Here is a 15,037-nt window from a genome sequence, read left to right as displayed (position 1 = left end):
CAGCCTTACTGGTCACGTTCCTGCCACATGCTCAGTGAAACATTGCTCTGCCAGTTAATTATTGGCACGCAAATAAATGATGCACCGTTTGTAACTTTCCTCTGAAAGTAAATCTATCTATTCCTGAAAGCAATTCAAGCTATAAAGAGGCACCATTTCATTATAAAAGTCTTAACAAAACAGGAGCTTTTAAGGCAAAAAGGATCAAGTATTTTCCTGATCATTTTATAATAAAGCTTGCAGAGAGTTTTCTCTAGAACATATGGATGATCATGAATTTTTTATTTGGCAAATGACACATGAAAAAAGATGAGCGTGCGACTCCAGTGTTGCACGCACCATGCAATAATTGTACACTGGGAACTAAATTTAAGCACATTAAAGAGAGCATAAGCTTTTATCAAAGATTAAACAAGCCACCGACCCAGTCAGCCTCTGCAAAATTGTTTTGAAGCTTTAGATCAAGATGTGCACCAGTCCCCTAAGGGTCGCTGACTCACCGGCAGAAAGGCAAAGGCAATGCCTGCCCACAAGCGCTCCTCTTTGCTCTCCTCTTCTTCCCAGATCGTGTTGGCAGCATCTGCCCTATGGCTCCTTATCCAGGAGTTGGGGTGACTGGAAGGGCTATCTTTGGTCGGGGGGGTTTCTTTGGCAAGTGCTTTATTAGGAGGCTCTCCCAATTTAAGTGTACTGATACTCACAAAAACATGGATTGTATCACTGATCCTATTCAAATAGCCCCACAAACAGCTGCACTGGCAAAAACAAAGGTGTGTACAGCTGGCAAAGGGCAACAAGCAGCAGAAAGGGTTAGAGAACGGGAGTTTTTCCTAAAGCCATTGTTACCACAAACGGGGAAAAAAAAAAAAAAAAAAAAAGTCAGTCTCAATGGAGTAACAGCCAATACCTAAAAGGTTATTTATAATTCAGTGGATGACGATGGATACATCTCCACTTCAAGGAGAAAAAAGATGAAACATGCTTTTACCTTGTTTGTAAGAAAGGCACAAATGCTGCCAATGTTTCCTAACCATAGGCTACCAAGAGCATAGGCTACTTCTTCATTCTTCTAGCATAGGCTACTTCTTCATTTAATGGTTAAGAACAAATAGAAGATCATGCTAAGAATATTTTTTGCACTGTCCTGAAGTTGCTATTAAGCCATTTCCAAACCCAGTTCAGCAGGTCTGTGGTTCTACTCACATAATCCAAACTTCACATGACTACTGGCCTGCTTAGTTCAACATATGCACAGGTAATCTGCCATGTGCCAATAGCATGATTATATTACTGTTACAGACACTTAACTTGAAGAAGATCTGTAAAACAAATAAATGCTTAGCCCATTAACTCATGTCATAAAACTACAGTGAAAGTCTTTACATAAATAGGGCACAACATTAAAAACGCAAGCAGCTTACTGTTGAAAAGTATTTGATACAAATAAAACACAAATCCAACTAATGCCAAGGTATAAATTCTTTCATGGAGAGTTGTTAGTCTGTTTTGGCAATAATGGAAAATTCAGGTTGAGGTACAGCTATTACTGGCCTATCTTACATCCACATCGTAATGTTACCACAGTAAATGTGTTAATGTAAAGTAGCCCATCCCCACAAATCTGTTTGAAATTAACATAGAAAATAAAATTGTGACCAAGAGATATGATATCAATTAAGCAAATATAACAGAGCTAGGGTACTTTTTCCTGGATCCAACAGACTCACACATTGGTTAAAAATAAAAAATTAAAAGCACATAAAACACATTGCTATTTCAACAAATTGTGATTTTTCCTTTATTACAATTTTTCCTTTATATATCCCTGCTACCATGATAGACATGGTGAATAAATCACATTAGACAATAATACCTGTGGTTGATATGTGCGGCAGTGTTTTGCTTTTATTTCAGGTACAACAGTGATAGAACATCCAGGAAAACAGCTCATACAAGAACAATTCAGTGGTTTGGAGATTCTGAAACTAACACATCACATTTAACAGTCAACATCATTACACGTGAAAAGAATTCTGGTATTTTGGACACAAGTGGAACATGAGAGAAAGGCTACCTATGTGCCATGTGCGAAACTTGAGTTACACCATAAAAACAAGTATGAAATAAAAGAAGTGTACACTCAGCAGAAGAGACATCATCATCACCTAAATGAGCCAAGCAGGTAATTCAAATCAAAGTAAACATAAATTTAGTTTAACATTCTTCTCCTTTTAAAAAAAAAAAAAAATCCCTTTTTACCACGTCTTGAAAAGAAGCACTCTCTGAAAATCTATGCAAAAATGAAGGAGATCATTCCAATGGTAAATTAGTATAATCTATGCAAAAATGAAGGAGATAATTCCAATGGTAAATTAGTATAATATCAAGTAGTCAACCATAGTAAATAATATTATTTCCGTTGACTTATTTTATCAACTTTTTACAATTGAATATATCAAATCATCTGTGAAATAAGATCTCTTGCTTATCATGACTACAAATATGATCTGTATCAGATTTTGTCTGAGAATTTTGAAAGATATTTTCTGACTTATTAAAATTCACCAGAGCTGGCAGATAGATCAGAATTTTGCAACTGAACTAGTATTCTTCATTTGTACAAATGGCAGTGAGAAATTTCTTACATCTATATACTTGGAAAAATAATCGAAGTGCACTACAAAAATGGATTTTTAGTTGTTTTTAATAGCTTCTGTCACTGATTTCTCGAATCAGACAATTTTATTCTGAGATTGCTTTATAATTAAAAACATGGTATATTGTCTGAATTTAAATATTTGAATATGCAACATCTTTTATAGGCTAAGATATACTACTAACTATCTCTTTGTTATTGACACACCACAGTTTTCCTATTTATGATTATACAGTAATTATTTTTGTCCTCTTTTCTTCAGCTGAGACTGTTTTGTTGGTATCCGCTCTAGATTATAACATCTTTATTATGAACACTACAACAATGAGGAAAAAAAGGTGACAATTTCTTTTAAAGAAAGAAACCAACCCTGAGGCATGAAGATTCTATTCTGTTGGCTGCAACATTTAAAAGCATTAAGAAAGCCAGTAAGATCCTGGTACCTTGTTTTCACAGTTTCAATTTCGAGCTCTCTATATAGATTGATGAGGTATGCGCAAGCAGACATTAAGACTTACATACACAAATGCTTGAAAATACAAGCCACAGAAAAGAAAGATTGATCTCATACAAATAACTCCATCAAATTCATAGAACTTTCCACATCTTGCACCAATAGAACAAAGCACTTGTGCTGTGGGATTGTCTCACTGCTATTAGAACATTGTAACATGGATCTGGAACCTGAATTCATGGAGCTGTAATGAAGGCAGAATGACTTTTTTTTTTTTAATTACAGCCTTGTGGAAATAAAAGGCTACATTGTGAGTAATCACAGCCTGCTGCTTTCCCCCCTTTTTGTCTCAGTTGCATTCTACTATAAATCAAGAGCAAACTTCATATTACATTTATCAAACCACAGTATTTCACTTCCATGTGCTCTCCCTTCTCCTTACCCCTTTCTTCACTTTCAAAATGAATCTCCAAGCTAATCTCCAAGCTCTAGTAAAGACATTTAAGCAATATTAATCGCCTTAGATTACACAGCATAACATCTTAATCTCCATGTACCGTATAAAGAGAATGATGTTGATTTTACTTTCTTGTCCTTTCTAATTCATTAGGGTATTCACAGTAGACAATATTTAGTCATCATATGCGTGGACATCTTTACTAATTGATTATATTTTAATACCTTGATACTTGCAAAGATGGCAACAGCTTTAATGTATTTATTATTATTACATAAGGTTAGTAAGTTGTGCAAAGAGTAAGGTCATACACACTGAATGACAAAAGGAACAAACTTTTAGGTTGAAAAATGCTATTTTGACCCTACAGGTAAGAAAAATAAAATAAAATAAAATGAAAACAACAAACAAACACAAAATTTAGGTCTTAACCCTGCAAACATGTAGTTACCCTCAAAAAGAAACCAACCAACCAGCAGTATTATTCATAACACAAGGGAAAACTTGTGAACTGAAAGTTTCATGAAAACACACACACAAAAAACCACTTCGTTGCATGGTCAGAGTACCTTGTCCAGAACAGCAGATGTATAAATAATTGAAGGAACCAGCTCTTAGGAATGATTTGCCTTTTATCTTCATCTAGTCTCTTTTCTTCACAGATCCCTGGAGGATAAGTGTTAAGCCTCAGCACGCCAAAATGCAGGAGTGATTCCCCACACACATGCCCTATTTTTAATTAAAATCCATCTCTCTCCAGAATGAAAAGAAGGTTTGAAATGCACATTCAATTTAATTTCAGATTTCCTACGTTTGTTAAAGCTAATTCCTGTATTTTCTTCATAAAATTTCCCAGCTTGTGTCCTTGGTATTCTTGACCAAATTTCAAGTTGCTCTAAGCAGGCATTAAATCCAGACTGTCACTCCGTATGTCTAGTGTCAATATACCATCACCTTTGCCTCAAAACAGTAAACCTAAGATCTTAAAAAATAAAGCCTGTTGATAAGAGAAACATGATCAATAGCCCAACTAGGTAGGTATTTATAAAAATTTTTGATACTTCTCCATTTCTCCATTCCCATCTTTTTAGATTCCTTCTATTACTGCGGTACATAATAAAGAGGGTCAGGTCTTTTTGCGGTACATAATACGGAGGGTCAGGTCAGACCATGGCAACTCACTGTCTCACACGTAATGGTTCTAGCCAACACCCTTACTGCAGGTATTTCTCTTTGTCAAGTCTCTGATCCTTTCACTGTTGCATCAGATTTGTCATCCAGTAATTTATTCAAACTCCCTTCCCGACAATTTCTCTTTGTACTTTCTGCGGTAGTCATTTTGCTGTCCTCTGTGCCATTTTAGACATCAGGAAACATGCACCAAAAACAGAGTCATTCTCAACATGCACCAAAGAAGAGTCATTCTGCATTTCTGTGAGACGATATCCAAGAGGAATAATTCCAAACAGACACCAACTCAACCCCAGCAGAATTCCGTAAAGCACTGGTTTTCCAACTCATTTCAAATTGTAACAAACTAAAACATTTGCCACTGGAGACAAAATACTGTGCATTTACACCTGACAATAGGCTTAACTACCACATATATCATCAGAGCCTTTCAGAAGTAGCTTAAGTTTCTCCCAATGGGTCAGTGGATCACAAGCAAAAACCTGTTGAGGTAGAGATATATTCAGTTGGTCTGTGCATATAAAACATATGCAGCCTGGTCGCAGCCCTAGAGACAGGAAAAAAATGCCTGCTCAGTGGAGACAATCTTCAGAATATAGAACATAATATATAGCAAAAGTCCGATCTCCAACTCCAAGAACGTTCCATTAGATTTCAATACTCTAATTGAAATTTTGAAAACAGAAGATGTGTTCCCTAAATTTATTCTCATACACAGATAAAATGCTTTACACAAAGCCTTACAAAATAAAGTCTGTCACACTTTGAGCCTGTAAGAGTGGATGTTTGACAAGTTTCCAAGAGAATGGAAACAGTTTTACTAATAAACGAAAGGTAATCTTAACTAAAACTCCAATACCAGCTCCACATCTCTGTTAAGTGACCATAAAAGCAGGTTTCATGTGTAAGTTTTTAAAGGGTATAAGTAAAGATTGTTTACATAATTTAATTCTATACTTAACACTACCTTGTCCTTCCCTCAGTGGCAGTGATTACTGTCAATGCTACAACATTGCACATTACAATGTAATCAGCAGAGAATAAGGTATTAAAGAAGAGCCTGTGCTTTGCTTTTTAACCCATTATAAAGCTATAAACACCCTACATGGAATTGTAAACAATTTCATTTGCAGGAAAAAATAAAAATGAGTCCCCACGGGTAAAAAAATCCTTTCAGTATGGGCAAAGTACTAAAAAATTACAAAAATTTTGGCATAGGTCTACTTGCATGTAAACATATGGAGAGAATGTATAAGACAGGTGGAAATGAAAAGAATGGGGTATGTACAGTTTGTTACAAGATTAAGCTAAATGCCCAGAATTCTATAAGAAAGTAAGTACAGAGCAAGGCAATTATCAGATCTAAAAAGTAAAGAGCATTTCATAATAGCTGGCCACGGTGCACTGAATTCCTTTTTTTTCCTTAGCAGTTTCTTGAGAGATGCATTAAATTATAGCACTGCCATGATTCCAGATAACAACAGAATTACAAAATTTATCAGTACAGTAACTTTGCTGTTAAGAAAAACAGCTAATAAAGGTCCTGATGAACAAGAAGTGTTTTACCAGAAGCATAAAGTCAAGTTAAATTTATGACATGGGTATTATCTCTGTGCTTGAAAATCCTTTTAGTATTTCTAGATTCATTCCACTGGGGAGAAAAAAAATAAAAAAGAAATGAAATACATACAGAAACACACTCACTCAAATGGCACTCGGTTTTTGTACAATTAAGCTTTAGTGAAAATATACATCTTAAAACAAATGAAGTACAAATGTACAAAAATTCTTGAACTCAGATAAAAAATATATATAATACACTTTGCTACAGAGATATAAAACATTTAAAGTTTGCTCATCCTTTCTGATGACAGTAAAATGACTTAAAGTCTGGAGGACTCCTGTTCATCATCACTGCAATCAGATTTAAAGCAGACCTGTAAGAAAAGACAAAGACAAATTTAGCTGCAGAACTAACACTGTTGTTGGTTCGTATGTGTTATGGGGCACAAAGGCTGGGTGGCAGGGAGGGGGTTGGATCTGTTTCCAGAACATTTTGCTCCATACTAACTAAATGCTTTGGGAGTATCAAAGGAAACCACAGCCCAGCCCCAAAGCTCAAGTCATTAAAGTTTCATTTAACCTTAGGTTCTGTACTTCTTTTAACTTCACAGGACAAATAACTGCAGTGTCTTTACTTTAAGAGCTCTCAACACACATTTTAGTATTTTTAGGACTCGCAGTACAAAGAACAATACAAACCCTGCTGATTCAGTTTGGTAAGACCACAGGTAAGACCCAAGCTTTAACTTTAGCTATGTGAGTTGGACTCGATCCTTGTGGGTTCCTTCCAACTCTAATACTCTATGATTCTATACTTAATTGTTCCTTCTGTTCTCTTACTATGAAAGTGGATGAAGTGAATTTGGAAAGGTGAACTAGAAATGGCAGTACTATTATACATGCCATTAGCATTGCACCATTTTACAGGGGTGAATTACCAGCTGATGACAAAAATCATCATCATGCAATTTTAATACACAGCCCTGTTGTGGCTACTTACTGATATGCTCCTAGCAAATTTAAAATTCCATTTCCGCTTGAAAGCAAAAGTAGTTTCTAGAGAAGTGTTGTCTACTGGAATACACTCGTGCTTCTTAAAATAATTCCACTCTAAGTGCATGCATACTGAGCAAGCAGAATTCTGAAATACATCTACAGAAAAACTTCAGAAACAGCCTATTTCTCACCGCCTATAAGCAAGCACACTGTCCTATCTTTTAGATAGTAAACATTTGGGGATTCAATTCATGTACATCTAAATGTTTATTAAAGAGGAGAATTCATGTCTGTATGAAAGGCTGTGCATTATCAAAAGCTATGTAAACATTTATGTTGTTGTTTTGGTGATAGCATTAAACTTCCTAAAATATTTTAATGTTTGTTTCGTAACACTTCTTCACACTCATTCATTTAGGGGTTATCTTTGCTTAGCTTAATACACTGGAATGATTCAGTGCTAGGTTGAAAGTTGGACTAGATGGTCTTAGAGGTCTGTTCCAACCTGAATGATTCGTTGGGAGTACTTGCTCCTTTCTAAAGTAATTCTAAAGGAGCAAGTACTACAAGTTGCACTGCCCAATCACACTTCTGAATAAATTACCCAGTTCTATTTAAGATTTTACACAGGGGGCCCTCAATTATCTCTCAAATCACCTAGTCTTCTACAAAAAGCTATCAGAATAGGTAAGGAACAAGACTTGAGTAAATACCTTCAGAAAGAAAAGTCCTACAAGACAGTTATTTATTAGCAGCATACACTACCTTTTCCCCACAATCAACAGCTAGCAGATACTAGAGGAATACAGAACGCTGAAGGAGGAAAAACTCCTGGAGTTATAGACTGCTATAGTTTCTGAAATGCAGTGAGGGGCAAAGCCACAATAAGCCAGGTTTCATTTCTCTCTGTATTCATGGAAAAACTATTTTTCCTATCAGATTATTTAATGCTATAGGTGAACAGATGTTAAGGTCTCACTGGAAATTTTATCAAAGAAAAGAAATACCCTTACCTCTCCACTAAAAAGTCTGTGAAAGAAGCCTCTCTTTGGTTTAGGAGACCTCTCTCTGTCTGGTGACACAGTACCATCAGTTTCAAATGCATTAATATCTTCAAAGCATCCTGTTTCAATCATCTTTGAAAGACATGAAATAAATTAAATATCCATACAAGCCTCTCAAACATATTCCATTTATCATCTATTTACTCTGACTGTACTCCTAGCAGTTACTTGCTACCAAAACATCATTTGCAGACCTACATGAAGGAAGGCAAAGTCTACACTCACCTTGACCACCCAGAAAACTAAAACCCCACCAATATGCACGTAAACAGTGTGATGCTTCACTTTGGGAAGGCACTTCTCCTGCCTATGATGCCATAAGCAGTTTTTAGAACAAGAAGTGGATTTGCTTTCTGTATTGTTATATATTATTGTTATATATTTGGTTTTCTTTCTGTCTGTTCAGCTCATTTCAGAGCAACTGAGCTTAACAAATTGAATACCTTTATGGCATGGACTGAACTTTATTAATAAACATGACTGAGTAGGAGAAATGATCTATGCAGAATCCCAGACTGTTCATTGTCAGAGCAAAGAACCTTAATAGAAAGTCTGAGTTGACTGATGCTGAATAGTTTGTTTTGAAACCTTAGAAAAGGTAAGCCTGCTATTACTACATCATTTGGATACTCTAGTGACATTTGGGCATGAACTGCAATACTCCATAACATATGGTAGAAGAACAAGGAAGGTATGGTGACACTGATGCTGAATACTGTTCTGTAGGCTGCAAGCATGACAAGATGCCAGACTTTATTTTATGCAAATTTATGGCAGTCCTTCCATTTTTAGTAATTTATTAATGTTTTGGGAAAAAAACTTTTTCCAAAGTCTCTAAGCAAACAAGTCTAATGGAAAAATTTCTTCATATTCCACAGAAGTTAATATCATGATTATATCCCCTAATGAACCTTCACATTTTCTGTGCTAAAGAAAATCTTCTATGAAATATACAATACCTCATTTTGCCAAGGGATTGAGACACAACCCGTAACAAACTTGGAATAGAAGTCATCATCTGTAGTATCCAGGTTCACTCCTTTTACTGTTGAGAACTGCTCTATATCCAGAACATCTTTACAATACACGGCACGTGGCTGCAGTACAAGACAATATTGCTTCATTAAGTATTTTTTTTCCTTTTTCTTTTTTTTTTTTTTTGTCCCCTAGACGAGCAGAGCGGGGCATGAAATATCTGCACTTTCGTTTTGTTTTTTAACATTGCTAATCACCAAATTACACTATACAGATAATGCAAAAGCAGAAACTTAAATAATCTCATCATAATGCACCTGAGAAGTTCTGTCTATCCTGCAAATAACACAACAGGAATACTGAAAACAGAAAGAGGATGCAGCATCTCTGACTTTCTTACTGGTTGTCATAATTCACTTGTCCTCTGTTACCTTCCTTTCAACTCCAGAGTTATTTCCTCAAAGCTAATCTTTATTTATTCAGCATCTGATACAGGAATGCAGAGTTTTCAGGGCTAAGAAATCAGCTACAAAGCTCCACAGTGCCACAGAAAACAATTTACAATAGTGGTAATCTCAGATAAAATGCCACAAAACAACTAGCCATCAATAGCTACACAATGGCATTCTTCCGCCAATGTAAATAACTTTAAAAGTTTCGCTGGAGGTCACATGATTACTGACACAGAATTATGACAGTTCATGCCTTTTTTAGATACTAATCAAATCTGTCTCACCTACTTACATCTGGCAAGAATGGAGGCTCCAACATGTTAGCTTCCAGTCTCTTGAAGTTAATATTCTTGAAAATAGGGTGTTGTTTTACAACAGCAGCTCCATTTTCAGTGCAGCCTAGTCGTTCACCTGGATTTTTCGCAAGTAACTGCAAAGGTATGAATAAAAAAAAAGCTGAGCTAGTGATACTATCTCAAAATTTAAAGAAAAAAATCTGTATCTTTTTTTTACTTGGGCTTTTACAAGATGAACCTTATTGTGGTATCAAAATGAACTGAAAACCTAAACTACAACATTCCAGGAGCAAAAAGATGTTCAGGAGACAAAAAACAAAACAAAGCAAAACAAAAAAAGACTGTTGATTATCCTGATAATTAAGATTAGACCCAAAGTTTTATATATATATATATATATATATATATATATAAAATATTTATTTATTTATTTTATTATTATTATTGTTTTTTAATTGATGCCAGGTTGAATAGCTTTTGCAGTTGATGTTATTTTCAGGAAATGCAGATTTACTTTTTTTTTTTTCAATGGGTTAAGTAATTTAACCATTTTGCACAAACTAGAAAAGAAAACTTTTGAAGCTTTCTGCATAGGTGTGCTTCTTACTAAATTTAAGAGTACAAAAGATTAAAAAAAAAGCTGCTGTCTTGTACAGACTCTTTTTAGGCAACTAGTATACTACTCTGCCATTTCTCCTCATGCAGTATCAAAGTTGAAGATGTTATTGTGTTCTGTCACATAATCATGTGTGCTCTAAGAAGTTTTGCATTTTTTCATTCACATGAATGAGAAATCCATTTACGCAGTCTCCCTTTGTCTTCGAGAAAAAGTTCTGAATTCTCAAAGTCTGATAAACAAGCGACTCACAGAGCATCAGAAATGTCCATCTGAACCAGAGAAAGATTTAAGAGCTCTTATTCCACACTAACCCAGTTTAATAAAAAAAAAATACAAAATACAAGTCTTCTTCAACAGAAGACTTTAAAATAAAGCAGTTCATCTCTTAAAAGGATTAGAAATTTAATTTTCAAACCTCTATGTCTCTTCACCCACCATCCTGCAGATGGATTTTGCCTCCTCAGAGAACTTGTCTGAATATGTTTCTTGGTCTTCCTTTACTCTCCGGTCAATCTCATCCCGTTTGACCCTTTCCTTATGTTTCCTAAATGGCGACTGTCCTTCAATCATTTCATAAATCAAACACCCGAGACCCCACCAATCTGGACTGAATGTGTACTTTTCATTTTTGAGCACTTCTGGAGCTACAAGACAAGACAAACAAAAACCATGACAATTTACTTTAATTTGTTAAATACCGAAAAACCCTCAGGTACTCTTTTGGCTCTGTGCAAAAAGTTTCTAAGCAACTCCTTTGTACTCTGAAGAAATATTAATTTCTATGGTGAGGACTCTATGGGTATCCAATAGAAGCATCTAAGCTTTTTAATGCTTCGGTTCAGAAGAAATTAAGTGCTTTCTTTGCTTTCTTCAACCTAAAACTAGAATTTCCAAAGTTAATTCTTCATGTTTACTGGAAGGCTTATAACTAACATTTTCCACCATGTACTGTAACCTTTCTTCCCAGACCCAATATAGTTCTTCATACAAGTCACTCATATATTTGCAGAAGTTTAACCTAACTTGCTGGTGAAACATAACTAGCAAAGGATATTTCACATACCCATGTAACCAACAGTCCCAACCCGTCCTCGGACTGTTTCTCCTTCTGGAATCTGCACAGCTAATCCAAGATCTGAAATTCTAATATGTCCTGTTCGTGTTAAAAGATATAAAATATGGTCAGCAAACAATAAAATATCGTATTTAAAAACAAATTTTTCTTGCATACCTCATAAAAAGATACCCAAAATATTAAAACATTCATATACCTCACAACATTAAGTTTCTATAACTAGAAAGGAGTGATTTAGTTGTCCCTCCCACAGCTTTTTTTTTTTTTTTTTTTTAAATTAAAAACACGTAAAAGGAAGAGAGGTAGAGATCTAACTCATTTCCTGAAGGTCATACACACACAAAGATATTGTCAAGTACTCTGTTCCTAGTTTTGGCATGGGCTGCAACTCTAGTATCAAAGAAATTATCACTGCTTATTTTGATTTCTGGATCTACGTAATAGATATGTGTATTTTTCCATTCTGTATTCCCACACACAAACACCTAGCTTTCTCACTTCCTAACAAAACATCAGAATTTTCTCCATTCATTCCTAATATAACAAAGCTATAACTTGTACTGAAACATCAGGTTTTCCTCTAACAAAGTACCCTAGTAATGATGAGTACAAGTAATTGGGATTGCCATCCCCACTTCTACCCAAAAAGAGAAGTAGCCTGACCAAATCTACTTAGAATTACTTATATTATAACATGCCAATTCACTATTAGGATTTCCCCTTCTCATGACTCAGTCTACTGCAGAAAACTTCAGCTTTTATTTCAATTTATCAGCCAAACTTAAGCCAACTCCAGTTAACTGCCTCTCCCATTATGCGTGCCATTTACATTAGGACCTCTAATGTAAAGGCAGGCTTATGGAGAACTGTGATTTGTCATGAATAATATTGCTCAGATGGGGAAAGTCCAAGAATGGCAAAGGAAACAAGTTCACCCCCACACTCCCTCACATCTCCATGAACAAATATAGCTCTTTGCTGGACAGACTCAACAGAAAATAATCTAAGGCAATTCAAAGCAAGAATTGTATTGACATTGTTCTAATTTGAAAATATAAAACCTATTTTCTCACTAAAAATAAAAAAGGCTAGATAGAAAAAAAGACAAGTTCGTTGTCCACTGAATTTTCAAACTGAAAATTGCTCCTTAACTGTGGTAGAAAGATTTAGGGGTGAAAGCAACAACAAAAAAAATCCCAATACATTTCGAATACTACATACATTGTCAGGGACAGTGTTTTTTACAGAACCATCACAGATTCACAGAATAATTCAGGATGAAAAGGACTTCAGGTCTCTAGCACACCCTCCTCCAGATAAAGCAGTCTGCTCCACATTTTGTTAAAAAAAATCTGTTTCTAGAAAAAAAGCCTTCTAAAGTGTATCATCTCTCTGGGTAGCCCATTCAAATATTTGACACAGTCCTTTGCAAATATTTTGTCATTCAAAAAGCTCAGCAGCATCTGTGCTAAATATTAGCATATCCATTTCTTATTTACATGTGCTAGATAATTGGGGGGGGGAGGGGGGGGAAACTAGAGAGAGAGAGACAGAGAGAGAGAGTAGAAAAAGTTAAGTGTCACTTTTTATGTTGGTTAGGAATAACTACATACTCTTGAGCACCAAATGCTATGTTAAATACATGCAGATGCTCTTCTTTTCCCTGACATCTGATGAACCCCTTGTCAAGTGCACCATGTGAGCTCCTGAAGTGATTTTCTAATTAGTCCCCTCTGCTCTCTGGAACAAGATCTGAATATCCCTGGCACCGAGAAAGCATTCTCGCGCAGTACTGTAAGGCTACATTTTCCCTCAAAGAAACCTTCTGCTTTTGCAAGACTTTGCTGGGGAGAAAAATTAAAGAATGCATTTGATGTCTAAAAAAGCTTTAGCTCTTGCAAAGTGACTTCTCATAGGCTTTTTTTTTTAAGCACTTTATCAGTCAGAACATGCTGACTTTCAAAAAAAAAAAAAAAAGAAAAAAAAAAAAAGCTAAGCTTTGTGCTAATCACTCCAAATGCAAAGTTTCCTTTAATACTCAACAATTACAAGAACAAACTGGTAATATTCCTCCACAGCTTAGAAGAAGGTGATTGCTGCACATGTTCTACAGTGAATCCAGAAGATTCTGACAGATTTAATACAAAGGCATTATAAAAAAAAAAATGGCTTTTGGAAGAAAAATAATACATAAAAACATTTATTCATATTTTTCCTTACTTCTTTGATTCTCCTGAGCCATATCTACACCAGTAACCAACCAAGCTGTTTTAGTTAAGTGTTAAAACAAACACTCATGCCTCAGATTTTTTCCTCGTTATTACTTAATATTATATTTTACTGATTAAGTGTAATTCTGGCACTGCTTCTAACAAATTACGTTTTCATAGGAAAAGATGAAAAGACAAACAAAGAACAAATCCATGTAAAAGTAAAACAAATCCATGCAAAAGTTTTAGCCAAATTACATAAAGAGGGAGGGAGGAGGAGGAGAAAAAAGGAAACAAAGTCATTCTGAGGTAGGAAACTGACCCTTATAATATTATGTGTTGTTCTCCTCTCCCACGGCCGCAGTATTTTCTCATACTCTCTAAAAAGCATGGACACCTGTGTTTTGGTCTTTTTTTAATTTACTAATTAAAACACATTAGAATATTAACATTTGTCAGTCAGGTCCCCTCTGTTACGAAGATACTAATTCATTTGATTCCTGGCACAGTGTTAATTAGTTTTGTAATTCCTGATTTCCAAATTTAAAATTTTTACTTACCACAGTCATCAAGGAGTATATTCTCAGGTTTCAGGTCTCTACAAATTAAACAGAAAAAAAATATGAATTATATAGAGGTAAAATTATCAGCCATCATGAATGAATGGTAACTGAGGCAATGCAGGGCTTCTTATAACGGTTCTGATAAAAGGTATTTTTCCAGCTTTCACCTATAGACAAAAGAGTTGTAAAGTTGAGGACCTGTAATACAAATCGTTTAACTGTTGAGTTTCCCAACTCTTTATCCCATTTATGCTTAAAAAAAAAAAAAAAAAAAAAAAAACTATTTCACAGATGAGAGACACAACACTAAAATCCTGACATGAAGAACCACCATCTTACAACCAAGTTTGTGCTCACAGGCGGAAGACCTTTCTCTGAGCCATTAGCCATGCAAACCCACACCAGCAAGACAAGTCGGTACTTGCTGCTGCTGCAGTTTGGTGCTCCATTTCATCCTGTTGTGGCA

At 35.4% G+C, this 15,037-nt stretch overlaps 1 protein-coding gene across 2 annotated transcripts in view; it reads right to left on the bottom strand.

Moving 5' to 3' along the window:
- Positions 1–6,477: 6,477 nt before the first annotated feature.
- GRK4 (G protein-coupled receptor kinase 4) overlaps positions 6,478–15,037 on the bottom strand; it is a 32,655-nt gene continuing 24,095 nt past the window's right edge. Inside the window, exons 10-16 of one of the 2 annotated variants that reach the window (XR_014692944.1) lie at positions 14,569–14,606; positions 11,787–11,876; positions 11,159–11,367; positions 10,093–10,238; positions 9,341–9,478; positions 8,331–8,453; positions 6,478–6,695 (exon numbers count right to left, since the gene is read on the bottom strand). Coding sequence is in view for 1 of the 2 variants with exons in the window: in XM_084518837.1 (XP_084374963.1) it covers positions 6,642–6,695; positions 8,331–8,453; positions 9,341–9,478; positions 10,101–10,238; positions 11,159–11,367; positions 11,787–11,876; positions 14,569–14,606 (790 nt within the window). In the remaining variant the exon portion in view is untranslated. The remainder of the gene's footprint in view (positions 6,696–8,330; positions 8,454–9,340; positions 9,479–10,092; positions 10,239–11,158; positions 11,368–11,786; positions 11,877–14,568; positions 14,607–15,037) is intronic. The other variant, XM_084518837.1, reaches the window with a different exon arrangement.

Source organism: Aythya ferina (assembly GCF_964211825.1).
Source record: "Aythya ferina genome assembly, chromosome: 4".
NCBI classification, from domain to species: Eukaryota; Metazoa; Chordata; class Aves; order Anseriformes; family Anatidae; genus Aythya; species Aythya ferina.
The sequence above is the reverse complement of the archived record's forward strand: the minus strand, read 5'-3'. Positions and strand labels throughout refer to the sequence as shown.